The sequence below is a fragment of the Camelus bactrianus genome, chromosome 10 (assembly GCF_048773025.1).
Source record: "Camelus bactrianus isolate YW-2024 breed Bactrian camel chromosome 10, ASM4877302v1, whole genome shotgun sequence".
NCBI classification, from domain to species: Eukaryota; Metazoa; Chordata; class Mammalia; order Artiodactyla; family Camelidae; genus Camelus; species Camelus bactrianus.
The window spans coordinates 63,641,561-63,657,252 of record NC_133548.1 but is presented as its reverse complement, the minus strand read 5'-3'; the positions used below and the strand labels follow the sequence as shown (position 1 = coordinate 63,657,252).

General features: G+C 38.0%; 1 protein-coding gene across 5 annotated transcripts in view; it reads right to left on the bottom strand.

Annotated features, from left to right (window-relative positions):
- Positions 1-15,692, bottom strand: part of HEPHL1 (hephaestin like 1) — a 191,082-nt gene that overhangs the window by 35,096 nt on the left and 140,294 nt on the right. For all 5 annotated transcript variants that reach the window (XR_006721235.2, XM_074372873.1, XM_074372875.1 and 2 more), the window contains 6 exons: positions 13,126-13,338; positions 12,313-12,492; positions 6,949-7,203; positions 3,989-4,157; positions 1,418-1,557; positions 1,140-1,271 (listed from right to left, as the gene is read on the bottom strand). Coding sequence is in view for 4 of the 5 variants with exons in the window: in XM_010973355.3 (XP_010971657.1) it covers positions 1,140-1,271; positions 1,418-1,557; positions 3,989-4,157; positions 6,949-7,203; positions 12,313-12,492; positions 13,126-13,338 (1,089 nt within the window). In the remaining variant the exon portion in view is untranslated. The remainder of the gene's footprint in view (positions 1-1,139; positions 1,272-1,417; positions 1,558-3,988; positions 4,158-6,948; positions 7,204-12,312; positions 12,493-13,125; positions 13,339-15,692) is intronic.

The window sequence follows — 15,692 nt, the reverse complement described above, 5'->3', positions numbered from 1 at the left end:
AAAGAGTTTGAAATCTAGACGACGGAACTAGGAAATAACCCAAAAAACTACAAGTTAGGGGAGGAAAGTGAAGACCCAAGGTAACAAAGCTGATAAATGACAGACCTAGGATTCAAACTCAGGGCTGTCTGATTCCAAAGACTTTGCATTGTACTGCCAAACAGACACACCGAATCTCTCCAACCAGACTAAGCCAGAGCCTTTCTGCATCTTGTCCAGAGCTTTGCAAAAAGGTGCCCAGTAAGTTTTCTGAGTTAAATGATAGGAAGTGTAGACATTTGAGCTGTCACTGGTATTCCTTCTGTATACGCACACACAAGTCATTGTGAGCATGTGACCAAGGAAGAAAGTGCAGGTACAGGAGATGTTCCTGCAGCAGGAAAAGGAGAAGGTGGGTCTATGGAGAAGGAATTCTTCCTCCATTCCTTCTCTGTTCCCTCCCCATCACCACAAAGCCTACTCTGGACCAGGACTAGCCTCATACTTGGGCATGAAGAAGTATCCCAGGCAGGCATGATGTCTGTTGCGGTGTTGGGAAAGCTTCCAATGCAACCAAGAGATTCCTAAGCAGTATCATGAATGCAAGGATGGTTCCTGCGGCCACCAGGCAGAAGCTGTCTTTCTCACATGTAGAGGGCCTGTGCTACCCACTCTGTGATTGGGAGAGGCCATATATGATGCTGAGCACATAATATTGGTTTTAAATAAATATCTGTCAATAGATACAAAGCAAAGACCACGTGTAAGATTTTGATTTCAGTAAAACATTGGAAATCAGATCTCCCCCTCAGCTTTCACCCAGAATCCCATGCAACCAACAGCAGAAAGAAGTGGGGGTGACTATGAAAGTAGCTCACTTTGACATTATTGTATTACTAAGGGGAAAAAGGGAAGGCATTAACATTTCTTAAGTACCTACTGCGGGCCAGACCCTGTCCTGAATTCTCTCCTTCCCTTCCCAACGTGAGTGTCATTATTCGCATTTGATATGTGAGGAGAATAAGGTTGAAAAAGTTGAAACAACTGCCCGAGCTCACTGGGCTGGGAAGTGAAGGGGCCTGGGTTTGAATCAGTCTGTCCAGGTCTAAGTCCTTGGCTCACTCATCCTGTTTCCTCCCAAGGCCCAGGCTGAGACTTACCATCGACATTGGGGGCCGCATCAGAGGCCTTGTCATAGACCACACCATGAGGCAAAATACTGTAGACCTTGTCAGCTTTGTTGGCAAAGGTCACTAACAGGGTATCACCAACCTCCGCCTTGATGACAGGGCCTGTAAAATATTGACAGAAGGAAGGAGAAGAGGATGAAAAGACAGAGAGACGCAAACAGGAGCAGGAGAAGTCATTCCATGGTAGGTGCACGTGCCCTCCTAAAACATCTCCCCCATTCAAAACATGACCAATGGTTTTACTGTACCAAGAATTCCAAGGTGGGCTTCTGCCTCCGAGAGTCTCTTTCTTCGAGTAAAAGTCTCATCAATGTACTCTACATATTTAGCCTTCCAATATTTTCCTCCTATTCTGTTGTCCCCTTGTGTGAAGTAGAGCTCAGATTCACTGTGGAAAGAAAGGGAAGCTGGCTGAGAATTCGTCTCTGCATGTCCACCAAGTGCCTTAATCATGGAGCTCCACTGTAATTATCTTTAGCCCATTCATCCACCCATCTCTCCAGAAAAGACAGCACAGTCTTCAACAAAGTTCCCAGGAATAGCCAACCAGCCTTAAAAGTCTTCAGAAGCTGTTTGATGCTCAAGTTCATTTCTCTCTTAGCCATTGGACTTTCTTCCCCAGAGGTCCAGCAACCGAAGAAGGCACAGGCAAACTCCTTACTTACCAATATTGGAGTCCCAGAATGGTGTCCTACAAAGTAACAAAGAGCTAACTGGTTTCTCTGCAGAATGAGCATCCCTCTCTCTCTTGCTGGTGTCAGTATGAATAGTCTCTGCATATAGTAAGCTCTTTGATGTCTGGCATGATTAAGGAATGGCGTGTCTAGTTAATCAAATAGTTTAAATAATGGAGAGTTATCATATAAACTACATACATGAAATACCAACTTTCAACGTTGTAAAATACAACAATACAACGTCTGACTAGTGCTATCTCCGTCCTACTTTATTTCTGTCAGTGGTACCATCACTCTTGCAGTCACGCAGGCTTTGTCGTCTTTTCCTATGTCATCCCCTTCTCTTGTCCATCCTTTGTAACCTGTTATTTTGCACCCTTCCTTTTCTTCGCCTTTTCCCCCCCACCTTTTCCTTTCCTTCCTCCCCACAGCCACAACCCCACTACATGCATGCCCTCTTCATCTTGTGTTTGGACCATTATATGAACCTCCTAACCATGCACTTGGCATCCTCTATCTCACGTTGGCTCACTTGGGTTTCTTTTTTTTTTTTCTCAACATACATACTAATACAACATTAGTCTTCAAAAGAGTCATTTTCATTGTCATTTACCTACTCTAAAATCTTCAGTTGCTTCCAATTTCCAATCAAATAAAGTTCAGACACATTAGAGATCTCAGCAATTGATATCTAGTTTACCCCAATTCTGTCCCTACTGCTCTATGCAAATACTGGCTCCCTATGCCATTCCCCCACAACAGTCGTTCACTCTCTGATCTAATCACGCTCGGCTTTATGGTAGATGCTTTGCATTAAGCCCTCTCTTTACTATTCACTTTTATAAATTCCATCATTCATCAAAACCCTGCTTAAGTTCATTTCCTCCACAAAGTGTTTTTGCCTATTTTAGCTCTCTCTGAATGCCCAGCGAACTTCCTGTCTGGACAACTCATCTTCATCTTATCTGTAACTTGTGAAGTCAGTTCTCTTCTCCTGTGAACTCAGCTCGTTTCTCCACCTGAGGTCAAGAACATTGTCTTGGACGTCCCTGCATCCCTCACATCATTTAATCCACTGTGCTTTCATATATTACATTAAATATTGACTGACTATAGCTTAATATTTCATACTTTATAAGGTGCTTCAGAATTCTGGAAGGCTTCTAAGACATAATTTTCAATGTTAATTCTCATTACTCTGTTTATGGAAAAATACTGGTCAACAGAGCATGTTGATATCAAAGAGTTTTGCGTACATGGTCCACACAAATTCTTTAGGCAAGGCTCAAGTGCATCAGCTTGGTGGAAGAATGAATGAAGGAAGGAAATTTACCATGAAGGAAACAAAGGGTAGCTTATTGATCACAAGGAGATTTTTCTAAACATTCCCTCAGACATTAAGAGGGGTAAAGGATAATAGCAACACTTGTTGGTATCACTCTGTACCTTTTGTAATGCTTTCACAGACACCACTGCATGGTTCCACAATAGGAAGTTACAGGAGTCTGCATCCACCTAATGACTTGTTAGATTCCATTTGAAAAATACGATATGCAATGGGAGCCCAGAGAATATTATTCAGGTGTCACAGAAGGCTTTACTTAAGAAGTGACATTAGAGTTAGATTTTGAGGGGAAAAAATGGCATTGTACTAGACAGGGAGGAAAAGGAATTCTGAGTAGAGGGGGCTTAACATAAACCAGGCTATCCTTGAACCAAAAAGGGTAAACTTCCTTGGCCAGTTTATCTCCATTGAAAGAGAGTCCTGTCTTATTCCCTTTTCAAAACTGTCTGCTTCGTATGTGCAAAGGCCTTATTCTGTTCTCTGTCAGCTTAGTATTTCTCACATAGTGTGGTAGCTTGCACACAGTAGATGCTCATGAGATGTTTGATGAATGAATGAATGAATGAATGAATCTAGTGCTTTGATTTGGCCAGCGAATCACAAAGCAATAAATAGCCTGCCAGTTCTCAGTAGTATATACATTCTGGGGCTCAGAGAGCCTTCAGTGATGTCATTATGCCATCTATACGGGGTGTGCTTACAAGAGTAGTGCCTGGAATACAAATGCAATCACAGCAAAAAGCCTAACAGACACCTTTCTTATAAGAGGCTTAGAAATACCAGCAAAGAGAGCTTACCTGCCAGAGGCATTGAGGGGAAGGCCACTGAATTTGTTATAGCCTTGAGGACCGTAATCCCAAAGAATTTTTTCAGCTGCTATAAAGTAGCGTCTCCGTTGACCCTTCATCTTGGGGTGAAAAACATCACTTTTGCAGTTACCAACATTGTACTGCCCCAGCATACCAGCTACAGAACAGAGGAAAACCATCAGCCAGGGTATAGATGCTCGCAAGAGAAATCACACAGGAAAAGACGGATAGATTGGACTTGGATGAACATTTAAAAGTTTTGTATGGGAAACAAAAACACTAAACAAAGTTAAAAGTAAAAAAATATATTGTGGGAAGGGGATATTTTAACATATATGACAAAAGGTGAATATGTAAATACTTGTGACAAACAAGAAAGAAAAAAGTAAATACCCCAATAGAAAATGTGCAAGGGACATTTGTAGGTTATTCACAAAAGAAATACTATTGGCCCATAAACATGAAAAAAAAATCAACCTTAATAGTAATCAAGTGACACTGTTGTTCATTTATCAGATTGGTAAAGTTAGAAAGATTAATAATTCTTAGTGCTGGCAGATGAATGGGGAACAGAGAATGCTCACACACTAGGAGTGAAGAGTAACAATTTCTAAAGGAAGATTTGGCAATACATGTCCATAGCTTAAAAAAAAAAATGAAACTTTTCAATCCAGGAATTCTAAATCTAGGAGTTTTCCCAAGGAAACATCAGAGAAAAGTACAAACATTTCTATAAATTGATGTTTACTGGTATTGTTTGTAATAGCAAAAATGGGGAAAATGTAAGTGTTACACAATAGAATATGGGTTAAATAAATTGTAATCTCCTTATAAAGGACAGTGAAAGGATTAACAATGATGTAGGAGGTCTCTATTCACATGTGAATATATTTCTGATATATTAATAAATGGAAAAAGTAAGCTATGGGGCAGCATTAATAGATAGATTTCATTTTATATACAACATACACATTCATATATAAAGGTCTAGAAAACAGTGAAGGAACATATTCATCAAAATGTAACACTGTTATCTCTAGCTGTGATTACTGATTTTAAAATCGAATTATATGTATTTTCTAATTTTTCTACAATAACTTTTATCTGAGGACATGGACAATTTAGGAAATAATGTATTTCAGTAATATTATCTCAGCTTATGCCCATAACTACCGGACAAACTTAGCAATCTTACTGAATTCAAATGGCTGCTTATGCCTTGATTTGAAAACTAGTTTCTTCTCAGATTTAACCACGTGAGAACCTCTAAGAATAGGGATCTTGTGTGGAGAACACTTAAGATTTACCCTTTTAGGTAAATCAAGTATATAATACAGTATTGTTGCCTGCAGCTACCATGCTGTATTAGATCTGCAGAATTTATTCGTTTTGCATAACTGAAACTTTGCATTCTTTGATTTCCAGTGTTCTACCACACACAAAAAAAGTTGTAAACATATGAGGTAATAGATACACTAATTAGCGTGAATGTGTAATCAGTTCACAATTTACACAGATATCAAAACATCAGGTTGTACACCTTAACTATATGCAATTCCCATTTGTCAATTATACCCCAACAAAGCTGGGAGGGGAGGGTAACTTTGTCTTGTTCATCTCTGTTTTCTTAGGAGAGTGTCTGATTCATATTAATTGGGCAACTCAACATTTCCTGAACAGAATTTAACCAGAATAACTTAGCAGACAAATGAGAAGATTAGCTGCTTAAGGTTGATGGGAACAAGAATGTGTTATGGAAACAGCGCTGCAGAGCTGCATCCCGGTCCCTGCAGTGACTATGTGGGGTTAGTCAGTATCCAAATTTAATCACCCATTATTTCATCTGTGTCTATCGCAATGACACATTTTCTCTTTCTATTCCTGTTTTTACTGTGTGAGGCCAGGCTTTTGCTATGTCATAACTCTAATGTTACCAATACTTCCTTAATTGGCAGCCAGTGGCCAGAATCTCTCTGTTGAGTCCCTTCTGCACACAGGCATGATATTTATCTTTCTAAGTCACTGCACTGAAGATGTCACAAGTGTGCCTAAGGCTCTAGAAGGCCTCACTATTACCTTCCAGACACAGTCCTTAGTCTTGCCATTCAGAGCTGCTCCTGCTGGGGGCCCATCTGCCTCTCTAAGGCTTCTCTCTCTTCACTCCTCTGGCGTGACCCTGAAGACCTATTCAGTGTGGTCCCAAGGAGCCTGGGCCAAGTTATTCAACAGGTATTTAAGTCAACAAATGTTTATCATTCCCCTTTCATAGGACTTTGCATCTATCATTGGATTTTGTCTCAATATAAGGAAGAATGTCCTCACAGAGCAGCCCAGAGGTGAAACAAGCTGCTACAAATTACTTAAAACAGAGGTCCAAAAGGAAATTTAAGAATTGGATGGGGGATTGGTCAAGATTATCTATAAATTCCTTTCCAGTACTAAACATTTATCATTCTATTTACAGTTGCTCATATAGAACATGTGTTTTTCCCAGTTCACATTGCTTCCTCTGCCTGGAAAGCCATTTTCCCCCTCCTTCATCTTTTAAATTCCTACCCATATTTCTAGGCTCAGAGGAGGGACCACCTCAGGAAGCCTCTCTGTTTGCTTCAGTGAAGTGACAAAGCACTCGAAGAGCATTAAGCATTCTGCCTCAAATTTTATTCATTTTGTAAATGTCTAATTATATCTAACTACTAGATTCCAGGTTCCTAGAAGGTCTTATTTCTTTCAATTCCCTCTTACCTGGTTCACAGGGGAATAATCAATAAATATCTGTTGATAAAATGCCAAATAAGCATTGTACACTTTCCTGTATGTCTACTATTTAATTAAATACAATATGTACAAGAATGTATCCAACAGCAGGCACCGAAATGAGCACCGTTGACTGTGTGGCTTAATTGTACCACTGTAAGTATCTCCACACTGGTCTTTGCCCTACTTACCTTGGAGGTGATCGCTGACTTGGCAGGTTATCATCCACTTCCCAGGATTCTGAGCTATCATCTCTGTGGTCAGGAAGGTGGCTGGGAACAGGTTGACGACATCTGTCCGATGCCCTCTGCTGATGAAGGTGTTACCATAAAAATAGATGGAATGGATGTCTATCTCATTCCCCATCCCAAACAGGTGCCAGGATACCGATTCACCAACGCACATTTCAGGCTCCGGGAAGTTTCCAAAGAGGTATCCGTTGAGCGCTGAAAAACGAAAACACTGGTGGAAGAGACTCCCCTGCAGAGAGGAGCAGAACCAGAAACAGTAGTAATATATACTCTAGCACAGCTGAAAAACCAGCACAGATTACCGGTTGTAATGTTTTTGTGCTGAAAAGCACAGCTTCTTTCATAATGTAGTCCCAGAAAAGAATGAAAGGCATTGGTGTTTTTAAGAGAAAAGCACTTGGTAAAAGTGATCAGCAACACGAGAACAGCCTTGGAGCCGCCACATGAACACCATGAGATCAGGAGTAAACAAGTGTGCTGCTCATACTTCCAGGATGGCTTGGCCACCTCCTATCTTCTGCCTCTATCTGCATATTTACTTTCCCCACCAGATCTGTTCCTTGCAGTTAGAAACCCTGTCTTATTCATCTTATAGCTACCGGGACCTAGCAGAAAAGCTGCCACATAGTAGCTACTTAAAGTGACAAAGGGTGTGGCAAGAAGGAAAGGAAAAGAACTGATTTGAAGGGACTTATGAGACATGTTAATTTTTCCCCCCTATTTCTCCCACCCCCAACCCCTGCCTTTTGTAACCACCAGTCTACTCTGTACTATGAGGTTGGTGGGTTTCTGTTTGGTTTTGGTTTTGGTTTTGGTTTTTTTGTTTGTTTAGATTCCACATATAGGTGAGATTATACAGTATTTGCCTTCTGCATCTGACTTATTTCACTTAGCATAATGTCCTGAAAGTCCAGCATGCTATTGCAAGTGGTGGGATTTTATTCTTTTTTATGGCTGAGTAATACTCTATTTTTTTCTTTTTCAGTTTTATTAGGTAGAATTATTACAGTTCAACTGCACATATACGTTATGCTGCATGTAAATACAGATATACAGTATACTGCACATTTTTTTAGTTTACACATATGTACTGTTCATTGTTTCTAAGAACAGATTAGAGCTTTAGCTTTTTAAACTTACATAGTTATCAAAGGAATAAAGACAACTACAAAATAAGAATCAACAGAATGTGGTAATTCAATCATAAAGGACAGTCAAATGTGCTTACACATATTCAAGAAATCAATCATCTAAGTTATACATAATAAGTAGTTCATTTGTGTCCTTATTATTACTATTTTTAGATTCCTCATATAAATGATGTCACATGGCATTTTTCTCTCTTTCTGGCCCATTTCACTTAGAATGACGATCTTCAGGTCCATCCATATTGCTGCAAATGGCATTATTTTATTCTTTTTTATGACTGAGTAGTATTCCATTGTATATATGTACCACATCTTCTTTATCCAGTCATCTGTTGATGGATATTTGGGTTGTTTCCATGTCTTGGCTATTGTAAATAATATTGCAATGAACATGGGGGTGCATACATCTTTTTGAATTAGTGTTTTCATTTTCTTCAGATAAATACCCAGAAGTAAAATTGCTGGATCATATGATAGTTATATTTTAAATTTTTGGAGGAAATTCCATGCTGTTTTTCATAGTGTTTGCACCAATTTACATTCCCACCAACAGTGCAAAAGCTTTCCCTTTTCTTCACATTCTCACTAACACTTGTTATTTCTTGTCTTTTTGATAACAGCCATACTAACAGGTATGAAGTGATACCTCTTCATGGTTTTGATTTGCATTTCCCTGATGATTAGTGATGCTGAGCATTTTTTCACGTACATATTGGCCATCTGAATGACTTCTTTGAAAAAATGTTTATTCAGACCTTCTATCTATTTTTAAATAGAATTGTTTGGGGGTTTTTGCTATTGAGTTGCATGAGTTCTTCATATATTTTGGATATTAGTCCCTTATCAGACATATGATTTGCAAATATTTTCTCCCATTCAGTAGGTAGCCTCTTCATTTGTTGATGGTTCCTTTACTGTGCAGCAGCTTTTTAGTTTGATGTAGTCCCACTGGTTTATTTTTGCTTTTGTTGCTCTTGCTTTTGGTGTCAGATTCAAAAAACTTACTCCCTATGTTTCCTTTTAGGAGTTCTATAATTTTAGATCTTACATTCAAGTCTTTAATCCAATTTGAGCTAATTTTTGTGTATGTGTAAAACAGTGGTCCAGTTTTATTCTTTTGCATGTGGCTGTCCAATTTTCCCAAAACCATTTATTGAAGAAACTGTCCTTTTCCTCCTGTATGTTCTTGGCTCCTTTGTCGTAAATTAATTGACCTTGCATGCATGGGTTTATTTCAGGGCTCTGTATTCTGTTTCATTGATCTATGTGTCTGTTTTTATGCCAATATCATACTGTTTTATTTACTGTAGTTTTGTAAAATAGTTTAAAATCAGGGCATATGATATCTCCAGCTTTGTTCCTCTTTCTCAAGATTGTTTTGGCTATTGAGGGTCTTTCATGGTTCCATACAATTTTTGGATTATTTGTTCTATTTCTGTGAAACATACCTTTGGGATTTTGATAGGGATTGCAATGTATCTGTAGTTTGCTTTGAGTAGCATGGGCATTTTAATGATATCAATTCTTCCAATCTATGGACACAGAATATCTTTCCATTTATTTGTGTCTTCTTCAATTTCTTGTATTAATCTCTTCTAATTTTCAATATATAGGGTTTTCACCTCCATGGTTAAATTTATTCCTGGGTATTTTATTCTTTTCAATGCAATCATAAATGGGATTTTTCTTAATTTCTCCTTCTGTTAATTCATTATTAGCATAAAGAAATGCAACAGATGTGTATTGATTTTGTATCCCTCGAATTTACTTAACCTATTAGTTCTAAGAGTTAGGGGTTTTAGGGTTTTTTAATATATAATAGTATGTCATCTACAAATAGTGACAGTTACTTCTTTTCCGATTTGGATGACTTTTATTTCTTTTCCTTGCCTAACTGCTCTGGCTAAGACTTCCAATGCTGTTTATTGAATAAAAGTGGCAACAGTAGGCATCCTTGTCTTGTTCCTGATCTTACAGGAATAGCTTTAAGATTTTCACCATTGAGTATAATGTTAGCTGTGGGCTTGTCATATATGGGCTGTATTATGTTGAGGTATCTTCCCTCTATACTCTCTTTGTTGAGAGTTTTTACCATAAATGGATGTTGACTTTTCTCAAATGCTTTTCCTGCATCTATTGTGATGATCATATAATGTTTAGCCTTCATTTTGTTATTGTGATATATCACTTTAACTGATTTGTGGATGTTGAACCATCCTTTCACACCTGGAATAAATCCCACTTAATCATGGTGTATGAACCTTTTCATATATTATTGACTTGGTTTGCTGATCTTTTGTTGAGGACTTTTGCATCTATGTTCATCAGGGACATTGGCCTGTATATTTCTTTTCTTTTCTGTTTTCTTTGTGTGGTATCCTTGTCTGGTTTTGGTATCAGGGAAATGCTTGCTTCATAAAAGATGTTTGGATGTGTTTCCCCCTCTTCTAGTTTTTGGAGGATTTTGAGAAGAATTGGTATTAATTCTTCTTTGAATGTTTGGTGGAATTCACCAGTGAAGCCATCTGTTTCTGAACTTTTGTTTGTTAGAAGGGTTTTGATTACTGATTCAACTTCCTTGCTAGTAATCAGTCTGTTCAGATTTTCTGTTTCATCGTGATTCAGTCTTGGTAGGTTGTATGTTTCTATGAACTTATCCATTTCTTACAGGTTGTTCAATTTGTTGGCATATAATTCTTCATAGTAGTCCCTTACGATCCTTTTGTGTTTCTGTTTCATCGGTTGTAATATCTCTTATTTCACTTCTGATTTTATTTGCAGCCTTTCTCTTTCTTTCTTTGTGAGTCTAGCTAAAGGTTTGTCAATTTTCTTTATCTTCTCAAGAACCAGCTTAATTTTATTGATTTTTTTATTGTCTTTTTAGTATCTATTCCATTTATTTCTGCTGTAATTTTTATTATCTCCTTCCTTCTAGTAATTTTGGGCTTCATTTGTTCTTCTTTTTCTAGTTCCTTGAGGTATAAAGTTAGGTCGCTTATTTGAAACTTTTCTTGCTTCTTGAGGTTGGCATTTATCACTATGAACATCCCTCTCAGAACTACTTTTGCTGCATCTCACAAATTTTGGTATGCTATATTTCCATTTTTGTTTATTTCAAGGTATTTTTTCTTTCTCTTTTTATTTCTTCTTTAACCTGTTGGTTGTTTAGTAACATGCTGTTTAATCTCCACATGTTTGTGAATTTTCCAGTTTTCTTCATGTAATTAATTTCTAGTTTCATACCATTGTGGTTGGAAAAGTTGCTTGATATGATTTCAATCCTCTTAAACTTATTAAGACTGTTTTGTGGCTTAACATATGAACTATCTTGGAAAATGTTCCATGCGCACTTGAGAAGAATGTGTATTCTGTTATTTTTGGATGGAATGTTCCATAAATATCTGTTAAGTCCATCTGATCTAACATTTCATTTAAGGTCAATATTTCCTAATTTATTTTCTGTCTGGACGACCTATCCATTGATGTAAGTGGGGTATTAAAGTCCCTTACGACTCTTGTATCGCTATCTATTTCTCCCTTTAGGTATGTTAATATTTGCTTTATATATTTAGGTGCTCCTATGTTGGGTGCATAAATATTTAAAATGTTATATCTTCTTATTGGATTGACCCCTTTATCATTATGTAACATCCTTCTTGGTCTCATTACAGTTTTTGTTTTAAAGTCGTTTTAAAGTCTATTTAAAGTCTGATATAAGTGTAGCTACTCCAGCTTTCTTTGGTTTCCATTTGCATGGAATAATTTTTTTCATCTCTTCTGACATTTAAAGTATGTCTCTTACAGGTAGCATATAAATGGGTCTTGTTTTTTTTTCTTCATCAATTCAGTCCCTCTATGTATTTTGATTGGAGAATTTAGTCCATTTATATTTAAACTAATTATTGAAAAGATGTGCTTATTGCCATATGTTAACTGTTTTCTCTTTTTGTAGTTCCTCTCTGTTCCTTTCTTCTCTTGCTCTCTTTCTTTGTTCCAGGTTCTGACATGTATTGTTTAATCATTTTCTTACTATTCTCATCACTAAGTTATAAATCTTGGAAAACTAGATTTGACATTTCTGTGTGTTTTGCATCCCCTGTAGTGCCAAATACATAAAAGGCAGTCAGTATATACTTGATAACATGGGAGCACTCACCATGCATTTTGTTACTCCTCTGGAAAACAGCATCTTCTTTGTCAACCGAATCAGGGTCAGTGCAGAAATATCTGATATTTTCATCGAGGTACCAGCTTTGATTCTCATCCACCAGAGTAAACATTATAACAAACTCTCGGTCCACATCAGTCCTTGTCCCTGAATATTTATGTAACATACCTATCAGGCACAATCAAAAGAGTAGGAAAAAAGGTCAAAGTGGACTAAATCAAGATGGGATTTCCTTCCTGCTAATGGTATCAGGTAAGTTTGAAGTTTGTCAATGACCTATACTTGCAAGAGAAACCCAAAAAATAAAAGCAGTGAAGGGCTTTGATGGAAATGACAGAATCACAGAAAAGTCATAAAACAGAAATCTTCACAATCACTGACTTGGAAACCTCGCCATGGCTAAAGGAAATCTACTTTATTAACAGAGCACAGATGCAGTAAATCAATTATTAGGGAATAAAATAACAAAGTGATTATGGGGGTGAAATAATGAGGCAAAAGCATCCCTGGTCATTTGACTACATTTTACACTTTTCTGTGTGTGGTCTCTGTGTGTTTTTTTAAAGCACATAAGTTTCAGAATGCTATGATGGTTTTTAGGCAGAGTCTGAATTATTGTCCCTGCTATGGATCCTCTATGTTAGAAGAATTTCTCTAATCTTGTGGGAAGTTTGGGAGAAGAGGCATACTCTGTGTGAAGCAAGGGAAGCAGGCAACACAAGACCCAAAGTTTATACATTTTCCAACAGACATGGGAACAGGCTCCTGAAAGGGAGAGAGGGAGAGAAAGAGACTCCTTACCTTCCTTGCACACCAGCAGTGGGCCAATTAGCCCAGAGCAGATGTCCTTAGGGGCATCAATGTGCGAATGGTAGACCCAGGTCAGGCAGTTGGCATCTGCTGGGGCAGGGGCATATTCTTCTCTCACTGGCCAGATGTAGGTATAGTTTTTGCCAGGAGGAACCATGTCATCATCTTTGTTCCTTCCAGATGTTCCATCTGGATACAGGGCTCCTTCCAAGATAAAATAAAACACAGTTAAAATGCAGAGGTCACATGCTATAGTGGAAAAACCTAGAGCTTTGGAATCAAACACATATGAATTAAAGTTTATTTGATATGGGTCTTGCTATGGGACTTGAGTCTACTCCATAGGGATGTAAGAACTAGATGAGGCAATGTATATGAAGTGTCCTGCACAGAGCCAGATGCTTAAGAAATATTCATAAAGACCACTTCTGATGGGCCTTCTTCTTTACCAACCAGAAGACTTCAGTAAAGTTCATTTAACATCAACTGAAAAAGGAAGAGAAGCAGCAGAAGAAATTACGAACACTTCTTGGGCACTAAATTTGAGACCATGAGACCATGAAAGATGAGAAGGAAGAGTAAGACATTCTTCCTGCCTCTAGGGATCTCACAGATCTCACATTGGCCAGACCAGGACATGAATTATGAACATGCGCCACCTGGAGAATAAACCAGGACAATGTGTTCAGTGTAATTTTGGGTCTGTATAGGGTGGAAGTTCTGCCACAGAGGGGGTAGAGGCAAGTGGGCAGAGCACTTCCTTTCTCTGTTTTATAAACTAAAATTGCACAAGACTTTTCAATTAAGGAAAGTATACTGATAAAAATAGTTTGAACACCACCTGAACAGAGGGATGGAGACCAATCTGTGCAAGTTATAATTATCAAAAGCTTTGTAGTAGGGGTGGAATTTGAGGGGCCTTGAAGGACTGGGAGGAAATGTATGGTACTGAGAAGAAGGCTGGAAGGTGAGGGGCAGAGAGGGAGAGGGATATGACACACTCCATTCTTTCATTCATTCACTAATTCACTCAACAAACTTATACTGGATATTGACCACACGCCAGCAAATGAGCTATGCATTTGAAATACAAATTCAAAGAAGAGAGCAAAAGCCAGTGTATCCAAGGCAAGCCAAAGAAAAGATGTAACTAAAAAATCTAACATTACCTTCTGAACAAATTCTATCATGAAACATAATTTGACTTTTGGAGAAGGATGCCAGGAGAAAACAACAACAGCTACACCGTTTTATGTGCCAGGTAAAGGGAATATTTTCTGTACATCATCTCACTCTTCAAAGCAACCCCATATGGTAGGTAGTAATACCCACTTTTACATTAAGGCACATTAACAGTGCTAGCATGTGGCTGGGCCAGATTTGAATCTAGTTATATCTGACTTCTTACTACACCGTGATACTGCCCCATAAATTCATTATGAATATAGCGTATGGACTATTTTTACATCTTTATCCACTTTATTTTTACATACTTTATGTATATGTTTATGTAACGTTTTTTACATACTAACCTTCAGTTACTTTTATTCTGGAAAAAAATATGAATCTTTTTATAAATTAAACCCACATGCTATATAATACTCAAAAGATAAAGTCAGAAAGCAAAACCTATATAAAGGAAGCAGGAGATTAATTTAACTAGCTAGATCCCTTCAGTCTTAAAAGTAGCTCTGAATTTCCTGGTTGTATCTAGGTTATATTGTTAGATCCAGGTATAATATATATTAGTTATTATAATTAGGTTATACTGTTTCTTTGTCGGATAGAATGAAACTTACTAGTTCCTCAAGAGAGAGGAACTGTTTGCTGGTACCAAATTCTAAGAGAATATTTTCAAGAAAATCACTATATATTAATTATTGAGTACTATGATGAATTGTATTTTTGATGTTTTCAAGAATGGTTTCCAAAAGACGCAAAAATACTCTTTCTAAAAGTAATTTCTTACACTATCTCTCAATATGAGGTGAAACTATAACACTCAAAAGTATTTGACAAAACCATTTTCACTCAAAGGTAAACTAATATAGTTTACTGCTTTCTAATATGATAATTGACCTAACCTGATAGAGAAATAGGAAAAATCCAGATTGCTACCCACCATCCATTAAATCCAAGTGGCATTTAAAAAAATTCCTGTGTTCCCTAACCTCTCAGAGGCATTCGACGTTACTGTCATTTCCCTCCCTCTTAAAAAATCCTCCTCCCTTGGCTCCTCTGACATCACACTGTCCTCTCTGGCAACTTTTTTTCAGTCTGATTTTCCAGTTCAGTCTCCTCCATCTGTCATTCAATGTGAGAAATTCTCAGGGTATAATGCTAGCTCCCTTCCTTCCATGACCAGAGCTCCCTTCCAGGTGGACAGCACCCATGCCCAGAGCTACATGCCAATGACTCCCGCTTCTATCTCCAGCCTGGTCCTGGCCTCTGAACTTCACTGATATCCTACTGTCTACGGGGCATCTCCACTTGAATCTCAAAGAGACCTCAACTGCACTCTTTCCCAAAGGACATTAGCTGTCCTCTCCCAAACCTGC